We start from the raw sequence: 24,013 nt of genomic DNA, 5'->3' as shown, positions 1-24,013 counted from the left end.
TGTGTGTCTTTTGAGTAGTTAATCTTTTTTCTTTCTTATTGGTTTCTGGGCAAAACACATACACATACACACATGCACATGCATGCACACACACCACACAGGAGAAAACAGAGGGTGTCATGTCTGCTCTGTGTGCCCAGATGGGGAGCCGCAGCTGCTTGGGGCTCACAGCTGAGACCTCTGCAGGTGACATCCCAGCCAGAGAATATCACCTCACCCAAGACTCTCCCCCTCCTGGGGGCGCCTCCATGTGGTGCCTTCTTTATGTCTGAGTATAATGGCCTGGCCCCTTACCACACTGTGGACACCTCTGAAGGGCCACCCCCACTCCCGTGCCACCTGCCAATTCAGCCAAGGCCCTACTGAACCTTCTTGATGGCTCAGCTGCTGCTCCCACCCAGTCCTGCCACCTCATCCCCCACAGCATGCCCCCTCCTCAGATTTTCTTGGGAACAGAACTGCCTCAGAGATGACGCCTTGTATGTGATAGGAGTTGCGAACATTTTCCCAGATTGACATTTGCCTTTTGACATTTTGTATGTATTTAAGTCTCTCTAGGACTTCCCCTTACATTCCATGGTTTTGTCTGATTGTTCATATACCAATTATTGAGGCAGTGGAGTGGGTTTGGTGACTGCAAGTGCCCCTCCCTCCTTACTGCTCTTATGTTTCAGAGCCTCTCTAGTTATTCTTGCTTAGTTTTCCAAATGAACTTTAAACTCAGTTTGTCTGATTCCAAGAAGAAAAAAAAAGTGCTTATATTTCTTACAGAATTATATTAAATTTACAAATTAGCTTAGGAAGAAATGATGATACTGAGTCTTCCAAACTAAGAACATAGTGTGTGCGGTTCTACTTTTGTGCCTTTCAGGGATATTATAATGTTTCCACCTATGTGTTTTACACATCTCTTTTAAGTTCATCTCTTGGTATTTTTTCTTTTAGTTGCCATCATAAATGGAATGTTCTCTTCCATTATGTCTTCTAACTTATTTTTGTTTATATAAGAAGGCTATTTTTCATGTATGTCAGTTTTGCATCAAGGCTGTTCACAGACTATGTCTGGCTCTCTGCCTCCCCCTAGTGGGGACATGAGTGCATTGCCCCTCCTGGCCCCTGTAGTTGGATGGTCCCTTTGACTAGTTCCGGCCACGGGGTTGTGAACACAAATGAGGTGTCACTTCTGAGCCAGTGTTTGATCCTTAGTTGGAGATGCTCCAGGGATCTCTGTCCTTCTGCCACACTGATGGGCGGTTTTTAAGAGCAGCTGCTCTGTCAGCCTGAATCCTGAAGTGAGAAGGTGTGACACAGATCTGGGGCCGACCCACAGCAGACTCGTGGGCTGAGCAAAAAGCAAACCTTTGTTGTGGTTGTCTCACGGGTTTAGAAGCTATTGCCATAAACAGCAGGTGTTCTTTTGTTAATAGTCCATGTCAGTGTGTTTATCTTAGCATCTGATGGTAACTTCTGTTTTATATGGTTTCTACTTTTTATTTAATATGCATATATTTGTATTTCTTATGTCTTGTTTTAATATGTGCTGGGGATTTGTTCTAACCGGGTCTGGTAAGACACACACAGAGAAATGACTGTCATGAAGCAAGAAAGTTTTACTCCCAGTTCCCTAGAGGCAGGAGGCATGGCACCCAGGGCCACCTGGAGAAGCACCAGGGTCAGAAGGCAAAGGGGCTGAGGGGAACACGTGGGCTAGGATTTACTATGGTTTCTGCAAGGAGGAATGGGCAAGATGGGGTAGGTGGATTTAGCATTGGCTGGTGTGAATCATTGCAGCAGGTTCCGGGGTGGAGGGGCTGCCATATACTGTCTCTGGCCTTGGGTGTTTAGCACAAGGGAACATTGGCCCAGAGCATGAGGGCCTGACAGAGGAGGTGGTTGGGGGTGTGGACTCTGGATTGGCTCCTTCTTCATATGAAAGGCATGCTTGCAGGAGAGTCATTTGCCATCACCAAGAATTAGAGAGTTCTGAGAAGGGCGATTTCTCCCAGGTCAGCAAGACCTCAAAACTACAGAAAATAAAAAAGCAGGATTAATTCATCTCCACTGTGGACTGAACCCTTTAGCATTATAAAGTGGCCTTCCACATCTTACTTAATGCCTTTTGACCTAAATTCTATTTGTGTGATATAAGATTATGATCCCTATATTGCCTTTTGTTGTTATTATTGTTGCTATTGTTTTATCTTTGCCTGATAAACCATGGTTCCTCCCCTTTAGTTATAACCTTTCTAAATCACTTTTCTGAATATATCTCCCATATACAGCACAAGTTGATCTTTGTTTTTGAGGTAATATGACAATTCTTTTCTTTAAATAGCTGCATTAAACCTGTTTAAATTTATTGCTATGACAGATATGGTTGGTCTTAATTCTGTCGTATTATATTTACTATTAATATATAAATATTTAAATGACTTTCACTGTATTTTATTAGCTTTTTATTTTTAAATGTTTTTCTGATATTTAGGAAAGTTATGTTTTTTATCTAGTGGTTACTTTTTAAAATTCTACCTTTATGTACTATCCTCTTTCCCTTTTTCCTTTTTTTTAATGTAATTATTTTTTATTGAAGTATAGTTAATTACAATGTTGTGTTAGTTTCAAGTATATAGCAAAGTGATTCAGTTATACATATATACGTATTCTTTTTCAGTTTCTTTTCCATTATAGGTTACTATAAGATATTGCATATAGTTCCCTGTGCTATACAGTAGGTCATTGTTTACCTATTTTATAGATAGTAGTGTGTATATGTTAATCCCAAATTTCTAGTTTATCTCTCCCCACCTACCCTGCTATCACCGTTGGTAACCATAAGTTTGTTTTCTGTGTCTGTGAGTCTATTTCTGTTTGGTAAATAAGTTCATTTGTATCATGTTTTTAGATTCCACATATAAGTGGTATAATATGGTATTTGTCTTTCTCTCACTTACTTCACTTAGTATGATAATCTCTAGGTCCATCCATGTTGCTGCAAATGGCATTATTTCATTCCTTTTATGGCTGAGTAATGTTCCATTGTATATATGTACCACCTCTTCTTTATCCATTCATCTGTCGATGGATATTTAGGTTGCTTCCATGTCCCGGCTATTGTAAATAGTGCTGCAGTGAACACTGGGTTGCATGTATCTTTTCAAATTAGACTTTTCTTCAGATATATGCCCAGAGTGGGATTGCAGGATCATATGGCAACTCTATTTTTAGTTTTTTAAGGAACCTCCATACTGTTCTCCATAGTGGCTGTACCAATTTATTTCCCACCAACAGTGTAGGAGGATTCCCTTTTCTCCACACCCTTTCCAGCATTTATTGTTTGTAGATTTTTTTGATGATGGCCATTCTGAAGGGTGTGAGGAGATACCTCATTGTAGTTTTTTTTTTTTTTTTTTTGCGGTACGCGGGCCTCTCACTGTTGTGGCCTCTCCCGTTGTGGAGCACAGGCTCCGGACGCGCAGGCTCAGCAGCCATGGCTCACGGGCCCAGCCGCTCCGCGGCATGTGGGATCTTCCCGGACCGGGGCACGAACCCGTGTCCCCTGCATTGGAAGGCGGACTCTCAACCACTGCGCCACCAGAGAAGCCCCTCATTGTAGTTTTGATTTGCATTTCTCTAATAATTAGTGATACTGAGCATCTTTTCATGTGCCCGCTGGCCATCTATATGTTTTCCTTAGAGAAATATCTATTTAGGGCTTCGACCATTTTTTTTCGAACAATATGTTCATTTTATTTTATTACATTTTATTTTTGACTTGAATAATATATGTATTTTTATATAGCATGTTCTTATAAGTCATCAGTTTTATACACATCACTGTATACATGTCAATCCCAATCACTCAATTCGTCACACCACCCCCCTGCCACTTTCCCCCCTTGGTATCCATACGTTTGTTCCCTGCATCTGTATCTCAATTTCTGCCCTGCAAACCAGTTCATCTGTACCATTTTTCTAGGTTCCACATATACATGTTAATATACGATATTTGTTTTTCTCTTTCTGACTTACTTTACTCTGTATGACAGTCTCTAGATCCATCCATGTCTCAACAGATGACCCAATTTCGTTCCTTTTTATGGCTGAGTAATATTCCATTGTATACAGGTACCACATCTTCTTTATCCATTCGTATGTCAATGGGCATTTAGATTGCTTCCATGACCTGGCTATTGTAAATAGTGCTGCAATGAACATTGGGGTGCATGTGTCTTTTTGAATTATGGTTTTCTCTGGATATATGCCCAGTAGTGGGATTGCTGGATCATATGGTAATTCAAATTTTTGATTTTTAATGAACCTCCATACTGTTCTCCATAGTGGCTGTATCAATTTATATTCCCACCAACAGTGCAAGAGGGTTCCCTTTTCTCCACACCCTCTCCAGCATTTATTGTTTGTAGATTTTCTGATGGTGCCCATTCTAACTGGTGTGAGGTGATACCTCATTATAGTTTTGATTTGCATTTCTCAAACAATTAGTGATGTGGAGCAGCTTTTCATGTGCTTCTTGGCCATCTGTATGTCTTCTTTGGAGAAATGTCTATTTAGGTCTTCTGCCCATTTTTGGATTGGGTTTTTTGTTTTTTTAATATTGAGCTCCATGAGCTGTTTATATATTTTGGAAATTAATCCTTTGTTCGTTGATTCGTTTGAAAATATTTTCTCCCATTCTGAGGGTTGTCTTTTCATCTTGTTTATGGTTTCCTTTACTGTGCAAAAGCTTTTAAGTTTCATTAGGTCCCATTTGTTTATTTTTATTTTTATTTCCATTACTCTAGGAGGTGGATCAAAAAAGATTTTGCTGTGATTTATGTCACAGAGTGTTCTTCCTTCTTTTTCCTCTAAGAGTTTTATAGTGTCCGGTCTTACATTTAGGTCTGTAATCCATTTTGAGTTTATTTTTGTATATGGTGTTAGAGAATGTTCTAATTTCATTCTTTTACATGTAGCTGTCCAATTTTCCCAGCACCACTTATTGAAGAGACTGTCTTTTTTCCATTGTATATCCTTGCCTCCTTTGTCATAGATTAGATGACCATAGGTGCGTGGGTTTATCTCTGGGCTTTCTATCTTGTTCCATTGATCTATGTTTCTGTTTTTGTGCCAGTACCATATTGTCTTGATTACTGTAGCTTTATAGTAGTCTGAAGTCAGAGAGTCTGATTCCTCCAGCTCCGTTATTTTGTTTGTTCTTTATTTTTTTCTTTTTTCGGTACGTGAGCCTTTCACCGCGCAGGCTCAGTGGCCATGGCTCATGGGGCTAGCTACTACATGGCATGTGGGATCTTCCCAGACCGGGGCACGAACCCGTGTCCCCTGCATCGGCAGGCGGACTCTCAACCATTGCGCCACCAGGGAAGCTCACCAGCTCTGTTTTTTTTCCCTCAAGACTGCTTTGGCTATTCGGGGTCTTTTGTGTCTCCGTACAAATTTTAAGATTTTTTGTTCTACTTCCGAAAAAAATGCCATTGGTAATTTTTAGGGATTGCATTGAATCTGTATTTTGCTTTGGGTAGTATAGTCATTTTCACAATACTGATTCTTCCAATCCAAGAACATGGTATATCTCTCCATCTGTTGGTATCATCTTTAATTTCTTTCATCAGTGTCTTATAGTTTTCTGCATACAGGTCTTTTGTCTCCCTAGGTAGGTTTATTCCTAGGTATTTTATTCTTTTTGTAGCAGTGGTAAATGGGAGTGTTTCCTTAATTTCTCTTTCAGATTTTTGATCATTAGTGTATAGGAATGCAAGAGGTTTCTGTGCATTAATTTTGTATCCTACAACTTTACCAAATTCATTGATTAGCTCTAGTAGTTTTCTGGTGGCATCTTTAGGATTCTATGTATAGTATCATGTCATCTGAAAACAGTGACAGCTTTACTTCTTTTCTAATTTGGATTCCTTTTATTTCTTTTTCTTCTCTGATTGCTGTGGCTAGGACTTCCAAAACTATGTTGAATAATATTGGCGAGAGTGGACATCCTTGTCTTGTTCCTGATCTTAGAGGAAATGCTTTCAGTTTTTCACCATTGAGAATGATGTTTGCTGCGGGGTTGTCATATATAGCCTTTATTATGTTGAGGTAGGTTCCCTCTATGCCCACTTTCTGGAGAGATTTTTATCATAAATGGGTATTGAATTTTGTCAAAAGCTTTTTCTGCATCTATTGAGATAATCATATGGTTTTTATTCTTCAATTTGTTAATTTGGTGTATCACATTGATTGATTTGCATATACTTAAGAATCCTTGCATCCCTGGGATAAATCCCACTTGGTCATGGTGTATGATCCTTTTAATGTGTTGTTGGATTCTGTTTGCTAGTATTTTGTTGTGGATTTTTGCATCTATATTCATCAGTGGTATTGGTCTGTAATTTTTTTTTGTAGTATCTTTGTCTGGTTTTGGTGTCAGGGTGATGGTGGCCTCATAGAATGAGTTTGGGAGTTCTCCTTCTTCTGCAATTTTTTGGAAGAGTTTGACAAGGATGAGTGTTAGCTCTTCTCTAAATGTTTGATAGAATTCACCTGTAAAGCCATCTGGTCCTGGACTTTTGTTTGTTGGAAGATTTTTAATCACAGTTTCAATTTCAGTGCTTGTGATTGGTCTGTTCATATTTTCTATTTCTTCCTGGTTCAGTCTTGGAAGATTATACCTTTCTTAGAATTTGTCCATTTCTTCCAGGTTGTCCATTTTATTGGCATGGAGTTGCTTGTAGTAGTCTCTTAGGATGCTTTGTATTTCTGTGGAGTCTGTTGTAACTTCTCCTTTTTCATTTCTAATTTTATTGATTTGAGTCCTCTCCCTCTTTTTCTTGATGAGTCTGGCTAATGGTTTATCAATTTTGTTTATCTTCTCAAAGAACCAGCTTTTAGTTTTATTGATCTTTGTTATGGCTTTCTTTGTTTCTATTTCATTTATTTCTGCTCTGATCTTGATGATTTCTTTCCTTCTGCTAACTTTGGGTTTTGTTTGTTCTTCTTTCTCTAGTTCCTTTAGGTGGAAGGTTAGATTGTTTATTTGAGATTTTTCTTGTTTCTTGAGGTAGGCTTGTATAGCTATAAACTTCCCTCTGAGAACTGCTTTTGCTGCATCCCTTAGGTTTTGAATCATCATGTTTTCATTGGCATTTGTCTCTAGGTATTTTTTTATTTCCTCTTTGATTTCTTCAGTGATCTCTTGGTTATTTAGTAATGTATTTTTTAGCCTCCATGTGTTTGTGTTTTTTACTTTTTTTTCCCTGTTATTGATTTCTAATATCATAGCGCTGTGGTCAGAAAAGATGCTTGATATGATTTCAATTTTCTTAAATTTACTGAGGCTTGATTTGTGACCCAAGATGTGATTTATCCTGGAGAATGTTCCATGTGCACTTGAGAAGAAAGTGTAATCTGCTGTTTTTGGATGGAATGTCCTATAAATATCAATTAAATCTATCTGGTCTACTGTGTCATTTAAAGCTTCTGTTTCCTTATTTATTTTCATTTTGGGTGATCTGTCTGTTGGTGTAAGTGAGGTGTTAAAGTCCCCCACTATTATTGTGTTACTGTCGATTTCCTCTTTTAGAGCTGTTAGCAGTTGCCTTATGTATTGAGGTACTCCTATGTTGGGTGCATATATATTTATAATTGTTATATCTTCTTCTTGGATTGATTCCCTGATCGTTATGTAGTGTCCTTCCTTGTCTCTTGTAACATTCTTTATTTTAAAGTCTATTTTATCTGATATGAGTATCACTACTCCAGCTTTCTTTTGATTTCCGTTTGCATGGAATATCTTTTTCCATCCCCTCACTTTCAGTCTGAATGTGTCCCTAGATCTGAAGTGGGTCTCTTGTAGACAGCATATATATGGGTCTTGTTTTTGTATCCATTCAGCAAGCCTGTGTCTTTTGGTTGGAGCATTTAATCCATTCACGTTTAAGGTAATTATCGATATGTATGTTCCTATTACCATTTTCTTAATTGTTTTGGGTTTGTTTTTGTAGGTCCTTTTCTTCTCTTGTGTTTCCCACTTAGAGAAGTTCCTTTAGCATTTTTTGTAGAGCTGGTTTGGTGGTGCTGAATTCTCTTAGCTTTTGCTTGTCTGTAAAGCTTTTGATTTCTCCATTGAATCTGAATGAGATCCTTGCCGGGTAGAGTAATCTTGGTTGTAGGATCTTCCCTTTCATCACTTTACGTATATCATGCCATTCCCTTCTGGCTTGTAGAGTTGCTGCTGAGAAATCAGCTGTTAACCTTATGGGAGTTCCCTTGTATGTTATTTGTCATTTTTCCCTTGCTGCTTTTACTAATTTTTCTTTGTCTTTAAATCTTTGCCAATTTGATTGCTGTGTTTCTCCTTGGATTTATCCTGTATGGGACTCTCTGCGCTTCCTGGACTTGGGTAGCTATTTCCTTTCCCATGTTAGGGAAAGTTTCGACTATAATCTCTTCAAATATTTTCTCTGGTCCTTTCTCTCTCTCTTCTCCTTCTTGGACCCCTATAATGCAAATGTTGTTGTGTTTAATGTTGTCCCAGAGGTCTCTTAGGCTGTCTTCATTTCTTTTCATTCTTTTTTCTTTATTCTGTTCCACAGCAATGAATTCCACCATTCTGTCTTCCAGGTCACTTATCCGTTCTTCTGCCTCAGTTATTCTGCTATTGATTCCTTCTAGTGTATTTTTCATTTCAGTTATTGTATTGTTCATCTCTGTGTGTTTGTTCTTTAATTCTTCTAGGTCTTTGTTAAACATTTCTTGCATCTTCTTGATCTTTGCCTCCATCCTTTTTCCAAGGTCCTGGATCATCTTCACTATCATTATTCTGAATTCTTTTTCTGGAAGGTTGCCTATCTCCACTTCACTTAGTTGTTATTTTGGGGTTTTATCTTGTTCCTTCATCTGGTACATAGCCCTCTGCCTTTTCATCTTGTCTACCTTTCTGTGAATGTGGTTTTTGTTCCACAGGCTGCAGGGTTGTAGTTCTTCTTGCTTCTGCTGTCTGCCCTCTGGTGGATGAGGCTATCTAAGAGGCATATGCCTCTTCTGCCATTTTTTGATTGGTTTTTTTTTTTTTTGTATTAAGCTGTATGAGCTGTTTGTATAATTTGGAAATTAAGCCCTTGTCGGTCACATCATTTGCAAATTTTTTCTCCCATTCCATAGGTTGTCTTTTTGTTTCATTTATTGTTTCCTTTGCTGTGAAAAAGATTTTAAGTTTAATTTGATCCCATTTATTTATTTTTGGTTTTATTTCTGTTACTCTATGGGATGGGTCCAAAAAAATATTGCTGAGATTTATGTCAAAGAGTGTTCTGCCTATGTTTTCCTCTAAGAGTTTTATAGTATCCGGTCTTACATTTAGGTCTTTAATCCATTTTGAGTTTATTTTTGTATATGGTGTTAGAGAATGTTCTAATTTCATTTTTTCACATTTAGCTGTCTAATTTTCCCAACATCACTTATTGAAGAGACTGTCTTTTCTCCCTTGTTTCTTGCCTACTTTGCCATAGATTAATTGACTGTAAGTGCGTGTGTTTAGTTCTGGGCTTTGGACGTCCTAGCCATAGCAATCAGAGAATAAAAAGAAATAAAAGGAATCCAAATTAGAAAAGAAGAAGTAAAACTGTTACTGTCTGCAGATGACATGATGCTATACATAGAAAAAAATGCTACCAGAAAGCTACTAGAGCTCATCAACGAATTCAGTGAAGTTGCCGGATACAAAATTAATACACAGAAATTTTTTGCATTTCTATACACTAACAACAAAAGGTCAGAAAGAAAAATTAAGGAAACAATCGCATTTACCATTGCATAAAAAAAATACCTAGGAATGAACTTACCTAAGGAGACAAAAGACCTGTACTACGAAAACTATAAGACACTGACGAAAGAAATTGAAGATGACACAAACAGATGGAAATATATACCATGTTCTTTGATTCGAAAAATCAATATTGTTAAAATGACCATACTCCCCAAGGCAATCTACAGATTCAATGCAATCCCTATCAAATTACCAATGGCATTTTTCACAGAACAAGAACAAAAAATTTTTAACTTTGTATGGAAACACAAAAGACCCCAAATAGCCAAAACAATCTTAAGAAAGAAGAACAGAGATGGAGGTAGCATACTTCCTGACTTCAGACCATACTACAAAGCCACAGTCATCAAAACAGTATAGTACTGGCACAAAAACAGACATATAGATCAATGGAATCAGTTAGCTTTTTATTTTTAAAAGTTATATTTTTATCTAGTGGTTACTTTTAAAACTGCTACCTTGATGTACTATCCTCTTTCCCTTTTCCTTATAGTTGGTTCCAATGATCTGCCTCAATAAAACTAGTTTATATCTTCTTCCTCCTTCCTCTCTCTCTTCTACCATCCAGTTTAGTTAGTAGTATGTCATTCACATGTTTCTAGTGTTTTCCTTTGTATTATTATGTATGTTCACATATTTATATTTGATCTGCTGACTTTAAGTACTATTTTGTACTCCCATGTAGTACAGCTGAAGCAACTGTAAGTGGACTTTACTTTCTACTTTCTACCATTTTTGTGTGTGTGTGTGTGGTACGCGAGCCTCTCACTGTTGTGGCCTCTCCCGTTGCAGAGCACAGGCTCTGGACGCACAGACTCAGCGGCCATGGCTCACGGGCCTAGCCGCTCTGCGGCATGTGGGATCTTCCCAGACCGGGGCACAAACCCATGTCCCCTGCATCGGCAGGCGGACTCTCAACCAATGCACCACCAGGGAAGCCCCTTTCTACCATTTTTGTTTTGGCAGAATGTTCTCCTCTGTCATTTGTATCTGTACCTTTGCTTTTACTTAGCTGTACAGTTAACTACATTTAGTGCTGCCTCAATTTCCCTTTGCCAAACCTCCATTCATTCTTGATTGGCTGGAACTCATCTTCTAGTAGTTTTCTCAAGAAAGATCCATTTGACTAATGTTTCCTGAACTCAGACCTGTTTTAAATGATTTGTCTGTAGCCTTTATCCATGAAGGAATGGCCTATATGGGTATAAACATTCTTAGCTCACACTTCTTTACTTCTTTCAGTATCTTGTAAATGTGGCCCATTATCTTCAGGCATTGAATTTGGCTGCTAAGAAGTATGTTACCAGCCTGATTGTTTTTCCTTTTTGCTGAAATATTCAAATAATTCTCTTTATCTTTAAAACATAATCATATTATAAGGCTATATCATTGTATTGATTATACTAAGACAGTTTCCTCATATACAATGTGCCCTTTCAGTGTGTAGGATCAAGTATTTATGTCAGAAGTTCTCTCGTTTGAAAGGCTCAATCTGTGATTGCTGGTCTTAGATTTCTCTCCAAAAACTACCATCTCCTCTGCTCCTGATTTTCCTCCACTTTTCCCTGATTGGATACCCAAGATCACTCTATGATGGCTATCCATTTTTGTTTCTTCTTAATTAATGAAAGGATATTGAGGAGACTGTATGTTTTAAATTGTTTTAGTATTTACATTTGTGTGCAAATAATTTTTTCTGAAATGATGAGATAAAGCAGAATATATATGCATGGTACCATGTATATTTTTAATTTCTCTTTTTAAGAATCAGCAAAAAAGGGAATCACAAGCACCCAGAATGTGAACCACAGTGCCTGTCCAACGTGATGTGGTTTCATGTGACAAACGCTCTTCCTTGTCTTAAAATTTCGTGAAACTTTATTATCACAGCATTTTACAAATTTAGTTAGCATATCATTTTGTTGAGCTTGCCTGATTATAAGGAAATAATAAAGTACCTCCATATGGTAAAAAAAAGTGTTCTCTTTTAATCATAGTTTTAAAATTATTTTTTCTTTTCCATTGTTTTAGATTTCTTACTTTGGGCTCCAGTGATGTGTACGTGGCATTTCCTTCACCTATAATCTCTATCTACCGTTTCCCTGTAACCCTTTGTTTCTTTATTTCTATTTCATTTTGCTCACTTTACTAATTTTCATTTTTATGGTCCTTACTATGCTATCTGTACTTGTTTTCTGTCTGGTCCCTTATAACTGGACTTCATCTCTGAAATTAACTCTTTTCTTTTTTCCCTGAGTTTAGTCAGTTCCTGTTTCACATCTTCCTGTGGGCTCATATATCTCTGCTTCATCATTTTCCTTAATGGATGTAAAGCTTTAGAGACAAAACAAAATAAGCTGTTTAACCTGAGATCAGACCCTGCTTGATGTTCCTCTTAAGACAATAAAAAAAAAAAATGAATTAAAAGTTTAAAGCACAAGCACATCACCAGTAAACTGTGCTAGATGGTAAAACCTGTACCTGCTGGTACCCCAGTCACCTGCTGTATATGACAATAAAAAACTGAGGCGGGCTTCCCTGGTGGCGCAGTGGTTGAGAGTCCGCCTGCCGATGCAGGGGACACGGATTCGTGCCCCGGTCTGGGAAGATCCCACATGCCACGGAGCGGCTGGGCCCGTGAGCCATGGCCGCTGAGCCTGTGCGTCCGGAGCCTGTACTCCACAACGGGAGAGGCCATAACAGTGAGAGGCCCGCGTACCACAAAAATAAATAAATAAATAAAATATTTGGGAAAAATTAAAAAAAAAAAAACTGAAGCAGCACCCAGAAGGAAACATTTATCAGGCAACTGTCTCCATCTTCTTGAGGTCTTCCAGACAGTGGTACTGTCCTACCAGAAATACTGTCCTTGGAGAAATACTGTTGGAACATCACTGGAAACCCTCAGGTCGGCTGCAGGAGAAAAATGAATATTTCTAACTGTGCAAATTACTCTTGCAAATAAATTAGGATTCTGTGCATATAGAATCAGACAGGAATAGAGATTGGATAGTTGACTAGCATCTGCCATCTTTGAACATTTGGCCTTGAAGCTTAGGATACAAACTGTAACTAGATTTATGATTATTCCCATAGAGATGGACTTAATCTTCAAAAGAGAATATATTATAAATTAAGAGAAGAAAAGAAAAACAAGAAGAAAAGTGGAGGGAATCCATGTGCTTTAAGGACAGGGAAAGGCAAAGTAGCCAGAAAAGGGGACATGGAGTGTTTAGCGTCATAGTAAAGACGTCTGTTAAGATGTCGTGTTGGAGAGAAGCTTTCTGGTGTCCTCCCAGCAGCCTGGTGGCTTGCCGGTGTTTGGGAGATGGCACAAGTGACACCTGAATGAGAATTTCACATAGTACAGGTGAGTCTGTGGGGAACAGAGCAGCAAGGACCCAGCTGGTGAAAACAGTGGCAAGGTGGGGATGGAGGGATCTGGGAAGTAGGGCAAGTCCTGTTATGGAGTCATGATGGGCGGCCACGGGAGAGGGAGGTTTCGAGGGTGGTCAGCAGCCAGGAGCCGTGACTCCCAAAGCAAGGTCAGGTTCAAAGGAACTGTAGCCCCAAAAGCTTAGGTTTTGATCAAGACAGACCTGGATTTGAATCTCAGTTCTGTCACTTTCCAGCTGGATCTCAACCATAAGTGACAGAAGTTAGGCATAAGTGAAAATTTCTCATGAATGGTTGTAACACTAAGAGCTTTCCGTGTGCTGAGAACTTTACAAATGTAGTCTCCTCGCCTCACTTACTCCTCCTAGGAATTTTCATCAGGTGGATTTTATTATCCCAATTGTTCAGAAATGTAACCCAAGGTTTCACGTGGTGGTATTCTGTATTCACTGTCGCAGAAGTAGCCAGGAGGTAGGTCCAGGCCCAAAGCCTGAGCTCTTTACTGCTCTGCTGGACCGATCCCCCCCTCTAATGAGTGTTCTGGCTTCAGGGCTCACAGCCTGTGGCCACCGCAGTCACCTGGCTATGGATTCCGTCTGGCCTCAGCCCGTTGCATCACTGTGGTGGTGTCACCATGGTGGGCCTCTGTGCCCTTCTACCTCATCCTCCCTCCATGCAACACCTTCTGGGACTCTCCAAGACTTACAGTGGAGAAGATGAAAGGAATCTTGAAATGTATGCTCTCTGAGCACCAAACCCTGCTCCCAGGCCACCAGAGGCCCACTCCTGTCCCTCTCCTCTAGGTTTCGTGCTTTTAGATACAACCTGTACAACCCGCCAGTGTCAAGCTCATCCCTGGGGCATCCCCTGTCCACGCGTCTATCCGTCACCACTGGCATTCCTGGTTGTCCTGAGCTGCAGTCTTTGGGACTGGGCAGAGCAGGAAGCAGATCTCGAGGGGCTCTGACCCCCTAAACATCTGATGAGTGTGTCTGTCTTCCTTCCGTCTTGCTTGCTTCCCTCTCAGTGGCCTCTTGGACCCTTTTCAAGTGCACAGACCCTGGAGTCCTGGATCCTTGAGGAGTTCTCTAAAATCTGAAATCAAGCACTTGGGGATCGTTTGGGAGCTGGGCTTTGTGGACAGTGCCACCCCCTCCTCCATCTTCGCTCTCACCTGACACTGGATCCCCGTTTGCTAAGAGGTGCGGCCCAGGTTAGAACCAGGATGCTTGCTGGTTAAGGATACAGGCAGGTGTGTAGCAAAGTGAACAGGAGCCCAGGGCAGTGATGGGAGAAGACAATGTATGCAAGAGCAAGTGGGAAAAATCAACGAGTGAGAGGTCCCCAGGTTGGAGAGCAGAGCGGACCGGCCTTTGCTGATGGCTGGACACGTGCTTCTCAGCGTTGCCCCAGCTGATGCTCTAACAGAGGCACATGGTGGGAACACACCCCCACCCTGGAGTTCTGGTCCACAGAAGCCACGTGTGAGCGCTGTGGTCCTGCCTTCATACTCAGGCCTGATCACCTGTGATGGAACGTGGATCAGGGGGCTCTGAAAGGGTCTCCTGTTGGGAACAGACGGGAACAGCAGAACAGGCTCTTTCCAGTTGGTGGGAGAAGCACAGCGGTCTGGCTCCTGAAAGCAGGAGCTAGGGGGCCACAGCTCTGCCAGGACTGTGTCTTATGTCCATGGCAGCCCTGCAGGGGAGATGCAGCTTGGTGGACAGATCCAGAATGGAGGGTTCACATGCAAACACTATGGTGTAGCAATCCTCTAAGCCTCACTTTCTGTTTGTGAGGAGCCAGGACAGTGCCTGCTCCTTGTGGGGCTTGGGGACGATGACACCCCCAGCTACACCTGGGTGCTCCATGAGGGCTCTTTCCCTTCACATCCAGGATTCGTGGGGCTGGTGTCATTGCTAATACACACTCCCATATTTAACGTGTTTGCATTTCATGATAGGATCGCAATCCGGGTGCCTCTCCTCCACCTCCCCTCTCCTTGACCTTCCTCCCGGACACAGGTTTGGCCCTCCCTGGGGCACCTGCCACCCTTGGCCCTACTTTAGGGCAAGGTGCCCACCCAGGTCATTGCCCCTGCTAAGGAATAATGTCCCTAAGGCAGGGCCTTGTCTTGCCCTTCTTGGACTGCACCCTGGAACGAGGATGCCCATTTGGTAGACACAAGCACTTAGACTCGAAAGCACTTAGACAGGCAGTGTGTGTACACTGTGATTGTTAGTCGTGTGTAAGAGTGAAAGTGCATGCTTGCATTTCTGCTTCAGCTGGTTCCCCTAAAACGACTCTCTCATCACCGCCACGTTGCACGATGCAACTACTAACAGTAGTGGGGCTGCATTCCACCCATGTCCCCACCTGTCACCACTTACAAAAGTGCCCCCAGACCCTGGGTTTTTTTGAATAACCCGGATGGTTTCGTTTCCTGTTCTTCCCCACTGAGATGTGCAAAGATGCTTCAGTGGTGTCTTTGTTAGCTGACTGTGGAGGAAAAAAATATGATTAAATTGTACATGTCCATGTGATAGAATTTAAACATTCTGATTGATAGTAGCAAGTCTGCAGCAGAAAAAAGTAGAAAGACCAGAGGAAGATGTTCAGATATTATTTTAGACGTTCAAAGCCTCATTCTGTTGTCTACACCGCATAATTCATCGTATTGTTAGTCAATATAGTGAATACTGCAATTTGAAGTTAATTCGGAGAGGATAAGATTTTATTCGCTCTTTAAAATTAGAGCTAAGCTTTTAATTCTTTGCCTTTAAAAAGCACATGGTTGGGACTTCCCTGGGGGTCCAATGGTTAAGACTTCGCCTTCCAATGCAGGGGGTGTGGGTTCAATCCCTGGTCAGGGAGCTAAGATCCCACGTGCCTCCTGGCCAAAAAACCAAAATATAAAACAGAAGCAAAACTGTAACAAATTCAATAAAGACTTTAAAAAGTGGTCCATATCAAAAAAAAAAAAATCTTTAAGAAGCACATGTTTGCCTAATGGAATCGGATGCGGTGTGTGCCACCTCCTTCCTTCTGTTAGAAGTCCGCTAAGTCTTAGAGTCAGGGATTAGAGCCTCCACACTGAGTCCAGCCCCCCGTGAGCTCCCCCTCATGCTGTGAACCCCCAGCACCCATCCCTGCTGAGCGCTGCCTGGGACGGGCACAGCTGTCCCGCCTGGAGTCTCACCCAGTTCAGCACCTGAGCTCTGAGGTCGCCTCCCACCGAGCCTCCCACACAGCCCCCTGGAGGCTCTGCCCTCTCCAAGCTAAGCTTCAAGAAAAAGGTGAAATACTGAGCAAAAGCCCAAAGAAAACATGAGAATTCTTTTCATTCCTTTTTTTTCCACTGGGAACTTCTTTTCCATTTTTTTTTTTTTTCACTCAATGTTTTGCTCCCCTTGGAAATTAAGCTCTATGACTTGGTTTTCAGAGGCGTGGAATGTTCTGCAGGGTGTGTGAATCTAAGGGTAGCATCCTTAGATACTACATGATGTACTACCGTAGGTACATCACATACTTCAGAGGGATTGATCTCAGGTGTGGGTGTGAAATTCTACTCTTAGAGAATACGCGTCAGGCCATTTTACTCCTTCGAAAGCTGAGAACTAAAATGACACAGGCCTACTGTATAGCACAGGGAACTATATTCAATATCTTGTAATAACCTACAATGGAAAAGAATCTGAAAAAGAATAGATCTGTGTATGTGTATGTATAACTGAATCTCTTTGCTATACACCTGAAGCATTGTAATCAACTATATTTCAATTTTTTTAAAAAGTTGCTTTTCAGGGTAATGAAAAGTGTTCTGGGATCGTATAGTGTGGATGGTTGCACAACTCTGTGAGTATACTAAAAAGCATTGAGTGAAAAACCAAAAACAGCAAAGAACCAAAAGAAAAATGAGAACTACTGGTGGGGAGTTCATGAGTGAACACGTGCTAACAGAGACCCTTCTTTGCGTGATTCTTTCCTAAAATGTGACCATTGTTCATGCATCAGTATTGTAATGTCTTGTCATTTCTCGTCTCCAGGCAAAAACTGGGACCTGACGGCCGCTCTGAGTGACTATGAGCAGCTCCGACAGGTGCACACAGCCAACCTGCCGCCTGTGTTCAACGAGGGCAGGTGCCCCAAGCAGCCCGAGCGAGAGCACCCCCCACCTGCGCACACGGCCGAACGGCCCTGCCCGCCCAGGCAGGACGACATCGCCCAAGGTACCAGCTGAGGGACCCGCCCTGCACCAGCTCCCTGGCCAGCACTCCCTGGCTTGCTTGGGGGCTGGGGAGGGGGGAAAACAGAAGGGCGAGGTCATCGCCTCCCAGCTGCAGGCAGATGGGGCTCTCTGGGCACCACACCTCATACTCCTTTACAGCTTCCGTTCCCGCCTCAGAAAAATTGGAGAGTGTGTCCACTTCTCTGGGACCCCACATTCCTCCTGGAGTCCTGGTTTTTCCAGACCCAACATCTCTGCTCCCTGCAATTATTTCTCAAGTAGCATAGAAGCCTCCAAACCTGTTCGAGATTGCTGTTCATCATCCGATGTGCTTCGTTGTCCATGTCTTAATTACAGAAATGAGAAAAGCTCATTGTAACAAAGGAAACAATGCGAAGATCTATGAAAGAAACATAAGAGTTTTCTTCTCCACGCCTCCCAAACCTCAGGGAGACTGACCAGTGGCCCCAGCTTGTTCTGTCTTCTCTGCTCCTTCTTACTTTGCTTGTTCAAGGTGCAAACGCATCAGAGTCGAATGCACTTGGCAGAGTGCTTGTTTCCTTGAACAATAAATCACAAACATTCTCTCTAAATAGTTTATTCCACAGCATACGATCGTTTTTAAACCATGCCTGTTCATCGTGATTCTGATTTTTCTTGGATTTTGTTGGTGGTGGTGGTTTTTGACACTATAGGCACTGCTAAAATAAACTCTATACCTGTAATTTGTATGTACTAGTGCTGTTATTTCTATAGGTTGGCATTTCCAAGGTGGATTAGCTGTGCCGACACATGTGTTTTTTTATTTGATAACTTCAAGACTTCGTTCCCAAACACATTTCTGTTCACCATGTGTGAAACTGGCTGTTTCCCTTCATTCTTGCCAGGACTGGGCGTTCTCATGATGGTTTTACATTGTTTTTCCAATCCGAAGGGCAAAAATAGTGTATTTTAACTTTCATCTTGTCATTTGCTTGTTAGCCAAGTTGGATTTCCCCGTCTGTGACATGCTTGTTCACATACTTTGCCCATTTCTCCATTGATTTGTTTGCATTTTTCTTATCAATTTGTAGCATTCTTTATAATGAAGACTATAAAACATTTTGTGTATATATATATATATGTATACACATGTCTATATATACATCCCACTGCATTTTTTGCCTTATGACTCTTCACAGAGTATTCTGCCTTACAGAATGTTTACATTACTATACATTCATGGCTAATGGGTGTCCTTTTTCACTTTAGAAGTTCTCCTGGAGTGCAAAGTTACTAGCATATGTTCCCATATTTGTTTTTAAACTTTGTTCTTAGGTCTTATAATAAATTTGAAATTTTTACGAATAATAGCTAAGGATCTAGTTTTGCTTCTCTGGATTGAGAATGAGGTATTCTAGCACATTTCTTGAATAAAGCATTCCTTTCCCACTGAACTAAAATGCCAACTTTGCTGTACATTAACTTCCCCAAAATGTATTTGGCTCTGTTTCTGGACTCTGTCTGTTTGTGTGCTCACCCAGCCTGTTACACTTGACTCTTGTAGTTTCATATAGTATTACTCTCTGCAAAGGCAAATTCCTTTATTGCTGTTCTTTTCCAAAACTTTTTCACTATTTTTGGATATTTATTCTGCCATAGTAACCTTAAAATTGGAATTCTGATTGGAATTGGATTGGATTTTTATTTTATTTTAGGAATAATTAGCATATTGTAATATTGTTTTTCCATTCAAGAACATTGCATATACCTCTGCATTTATTCACATTCTGTTAAGAGTTTAGGCACAGAGAAAAGCAACTTACTTTTTGTATATTTATCTTTTATCCAGTCATTACATAAGTTCTCTTATTAATACTAATTGTTTGTTCTCAGAGAATATCTTGGGTTTTCTAAATATATAATCATAGGATCTGAAATAATTTAATATTCCTCTTAATATTTACACAATGAATTCCACTTCTCCTATTGCATTAGGTCAACCCTCCCAAACTGTTGTGAGTCAATGTTGTCTGTTTCTTTTAGCTCAGCCTTATTATTCAAGCTACATTGGAATCTCTATCTTGGATTATTCTTCTATGCTTACTCTGTTGTCTAGAAAAGCCACAGTTGAGTTAGAAAGTTTAATACTCATTACCTGTTTCTTCTCTTAGCTTCATCCTTTCCACTACGCTTTGGGGCTGTATTGGTAGGTGCATATGTATCCATAATTGTTAGGTCGTCTGGCTCTAATATGCTTTGTTACCAATATATAGAGTGTCTCTTTGTCCCACATAATTGTTTTTATCTTTTTTTTTTTTTTTTTAATTTTTGGCTGCATTGAGTCTTAGTGGCAGCATGCAGGATCTTCATTGAGGCATGCGAGATCTTTCATTGCGACGTGCAGGCTCTTCGTTGTGGCAAGCAGGCTTCTCTCTAGTTGTGGCTTGGGGGTTTTCTCTTCTCTAGTTGTGGCATGCAGGCTCCAGAGCACGTGGGCTCTGTAGTTTGAGGCATGCGGGCTCTAATTGAGGCTCATGAGCTCAGTAGTTGTGGTGCGCGGGCTTAGTTGCCCCGCGGCATGTGGGATCTTTGTTCCCCGACCAAGGATTGGACCCGTGTCCCCTGCATTGGAAGGCAGATTCCATACCACTGGACCACCAGGGAAGTCCTGTTTTTATCTTTAAATCTGTTTTAGTTGATGTTAAACCTCTACTCTGCCTTTCTGTTGGTTCATATTTGGAATGACATTTTTTCAGCTGTTATTTCAACCTTTCCTCATCCTTTTATATCAAATGTGATTCTTGGAAGTAATTTATCATCAGGTATTATTTTATTATCCAATACGAGTCTGTCTTTTAAGCAGTGAATTTAATCCACTTAACTTATTTTTATTATTGTCGTATCTGTGCTGCTTTATGTTGTGTGTTTTATTCACCATGCTTTTTGTATGTATCTTTCTCCTTTTCTATCTTTTCTGGCTAATTAAATTTTTCAACTGGCTTGAAAGTTATACATTCTCCTTATGTTATACTTACCCCTGTTCTATTAAAACCTATATTTAGGTTTTCTCCCTATTAATTTTTAAAACTTATCAACAACTATATTTTACCCTGAAAAAGACATGTGTCTTTGTTTTTATCTTCTCCCTCCTGCCTCCATGTGCCCTCAAACATATTTAGGTTCTTTCTGTTGCTTGTTTAGACCACAGTCAACTTCTTTATTTACTCACATTTATCTTTTGCTGAAAGAATACTTTTTCAAAGACTATTTTCTAAAAGAATTTTTGCATGATCAATCTCCTAACGCTGTCAGTACCTAGAGGAGTTTACATGACATACTTACATTTTTCTTTAGTGGAATAAGAATTCTGGATCCAAATTATTTTCCTTTAAAACCATTCCATTCCTCCATTGTCTTCTTGCATCTTAATTTCACATCTTCTAAGAGATTTCCTTCACTTGCTCTTCTAACATCCTAATTTATTCTTCACATGAATCCATTCTGTTAATCAGCATTCACATTATTTCATTCCAAATTAGCCTTTCTCATTATTATTACTATTTCACATTCTCATATTCTCTCTCTTTGAACATATTTACTAGGCTTACTTTATTTTTTAAAAAAATCTTTATTGAATTTGTTACAATATTGCTTCTGTCTTATGTCTTGGTTTTTTGGCCCCAAGGCATGTGATATCTTAGCTCCCTGACCAGGGCTTGAACCCACACCCCCTGCATTGGAAGGTGAAGTCTTAATCATTGGACTGCCAGGGAAGTCCCATCTACTAGGCTTACTTTAAAATCATGTCCTCCTGTGCATTCCAGCCCCGGGTACTTTGTGGACTTTCTGTAACTGTGTTTGCACTGCTCAGATGTTTCCTAAGTTTTCCCTGTGAACACACAGCACCTTGCAGTTACCAGCCATCTTAGCTCATGGTATCAGGGGAAAGGGACAAAGGCATGGGCTCTGGTTTGCCTTCCTGTGAATGAGAGCATGGGGGGAAGCACACTCAGGTTGGCGAGTTCTGAATGCTTTCATATGGGCTCAAAATGTTCTCCACTGGCTCTCTTCCCCACAGTTGGCTTTATTCCTTAGGGAACCTCTCAGCTCATCTGTTCTAGAAATTGCTCATTTGCAGGGGCTACCACCTTCTATTCTGTCAGCTCACAGGGGGTGTAGGAGAGAAGAGGGAAGGCTCCAGGCCTGGCCAGCCCACCTGTTCCCATCGTGCTTGGAGCCCCGTCCCAGCTGAGCATGAGCATTGCCCTGACGCTCTTCCAGCTGGCTTTGGCCAAGGTGGGACTGGCCCACGCTGTGGTGGTGATGGTTCAGGCAGTGAGCCACCAAGGGCTAGCTGGGGAGAGGAAAGGCACAGCCAGAACACCTGCCCTCAGCCCCCACCCATGGAACCCAGCCCACTCCCACCGTTCTGCTCCTGTGGGCTTCCTGGGTGGGTTAGGAAGAGGGTGCTGAGGTGTGGTCACTGACTTGTCGATCTTGTTGTATTGTTCTTAAGTTCTCCTTCATTCTGCCCTTAGCTCTGACTCTGGTGGAACCACCTCTTCTAATCATTTGGTTCAGTCTTTCCCCCAGGCCTTCTGTGACTGTGTGTTCCTTCAGAACCACACAGGACCGCCTCCTGACATCTCTCATGCAGTGGAAATCCAGAGAGCTGACAACTTGGCAGTTCCTGCCCTTTTCGAGTGGCAAACAATCTAAACCATTATCTCACCCTCCCAGGAAAGGGGCTAGAAGGATCCTTCTCTCTGTTTTCACACAGATTCCAGAATCAGGCCCTTATACTGATACCTGCTGCTATCTGATTTTTATCAGATATTATTTAAGGGGAAAAAAAGAGAAGTCTATCATAAGATAATTTCATTAACTGAGCCTTGTGAACAAACGTATGTATTTTTAATAAAATAGAAATTGTAATTTCTGCATTAGATCTATATATCCTTTAATTGAATTCTTCCTGAAATCACAGTGCCCTAAAATGGAAAATAAAGTCCTCCATATTCTAAATTCTAAATCAGCAACAATGACTCATGAACCAAATCTGGCCACTGCCTGTTTTTTTTAATAAAGTTTTATTGGAACCCATAAAACTTTATTTATTTATTTGCTGTCTATGGCTGTCTATGTCTGCTTTATTTATTTATTATTTATTTACTGTCTATGGCTGCTTTAATACTACAAAGACAGAGTTGAGTAGTTGTGACTGAGACTTGTATGGCCCACAAAGCCTAAAATATTTATATCTGTCCCTTTTAGAAAAGTTTTGTCTACCTGCTTTAAAATATACCCAGGATTTGTTTTACTCAGGTATAGTGAGACACGCAGACCATGGCTATCTTAGGGGAAGCGGTTCTTATACTCACAGTTCCCTAGAAACAGGAGGCATGGCACACCCTGAAGGGACACACGGAGAAGCACCAGGGTTGATCAGGAGGCCAAGGGGACAGAGGAAAACAAGGGCAGGAGCCTGTATTGTGTTTCTGTGGGAAAGATAAGGCAGAGTAAACAGACTTAGGACTGGCCAGTTTGAGTAATTTCTGCAGCTCTCTGGGGCATAGGGGCCATCTCTCATTGTCTGGCACCTGAGCCTGGGGTAATTAGGGCAGGAACATGGCTTGCTGGTGTAAGAACCAGATAGAGAAGGTGATCCAGAGTATGGGCTCTGAGTTGGTTGGTTTGCATAGGAAAGATGTGCTCCTGCGTGAGTCCTTTGGTATCCCTAAGAATTGGCTAATTCTGTAGGGAAATCCTCTCCCCATTCACGGAGGCCCTGGATGCCAGAGCCTCAAGAATACAGAAAATAAGAAAACAGAGTTAAGACACATCCCCTGGCCTAAATCATAGATGGTTTTTTTTTGTTTGATTCTTTGTTTTGGGTTTTTTTAATTTATTTTTTAATTGAAGTATGGTTGATTTATAATGTGTTAATTTCTGCTATACAGCAGAGTGATTCAGCTACACATATGTATACATCTTTTTTATATTCTTTTCCATTATAGTTCATCACAGGATATTGAGTATAGTTCCCTCTGCTACACAAAATCATAGATGTTTGAGTTGGCTTTGTCAAGGGATGGGAAATTCTCTAATTCCCTCACTATTTTTTTAAAAGCTCTCTGTATTTCTCTGGGGCATAACTTTGAACATGGTAATTCCTGTTTTATTTATTTTATTTATCCTTCCAAAGGAAGGATTGCTGCGTTCATGTTTAAAGAATCAGTTTGTGAGTGTGTGTGTGTGTGTGTGTGTGTCTGTGTGTGTGTGATTACATATATGCATTCATGGATGTGGTAGTTGGGAGGAGTTAGAATTAGGACTGTTTGTTTCTTGTTATATGATCTTTAACATAATTTACTTTTAGTTCAAAAAGATTTTTCCCTTCATGTGAAGTCTTCATGTGAAGACTCCAAATACTTAATATTTGGAACAGCTTAATAGCATCATATTACACTGTGAGTCACAACGTTTCCAAGGTCCTCATCAATTGGCAATAGGTGCTGATTGATAAGCCAAGAAGGTGTATGGATGACCCCGCCCAGCACATTCCCTCTGTTGGG

At 40.7% G+C, this 24,013-nt stretch overlaps 1 protein-coding gene across 2 annotated transcripts in view; it reads left to right on the top strand.

The window, feature by feature from the left end:
* LOC136117958 (OTU domain-containing protein 7A) overlaps nucleotides 1–24,013 on the top strand; it is a 174,639-nt gene that overhangs the window by 58,136 nt on the left and 92,490 nt on the right. For both annotated transcript variants that reach the window (XM_065870993.1, XM_065870992.1), the window contains exon 2: nucleotides 17,275–17,457. In XM_065870993.1, coding sequence (XP_065727065.1) covers nucleotides 17,275–17,457 — 183 coding nt within the window. The remainder of the gene's footprint in view (nucleotides 1–17,274; nucleotides 17,458–24,013) is intronic.

Source organism: Phocoena phocoena, chromosome 2, assembly GCF_963924675.1.
Source record: "Phocoena phocoena chromosome 2, mPhoPho1.1, whole genome shotgun sequence".
Lineage (NCBI taxonomy): Eukaryota > Metazoa > Chordata > Mammalia > Artiodactyla > Phocoenidae > Phocoena > Phocoena phocoena.
This window is presented reverse-complemented; position numbering and strand designations above follow the sequence as displayed.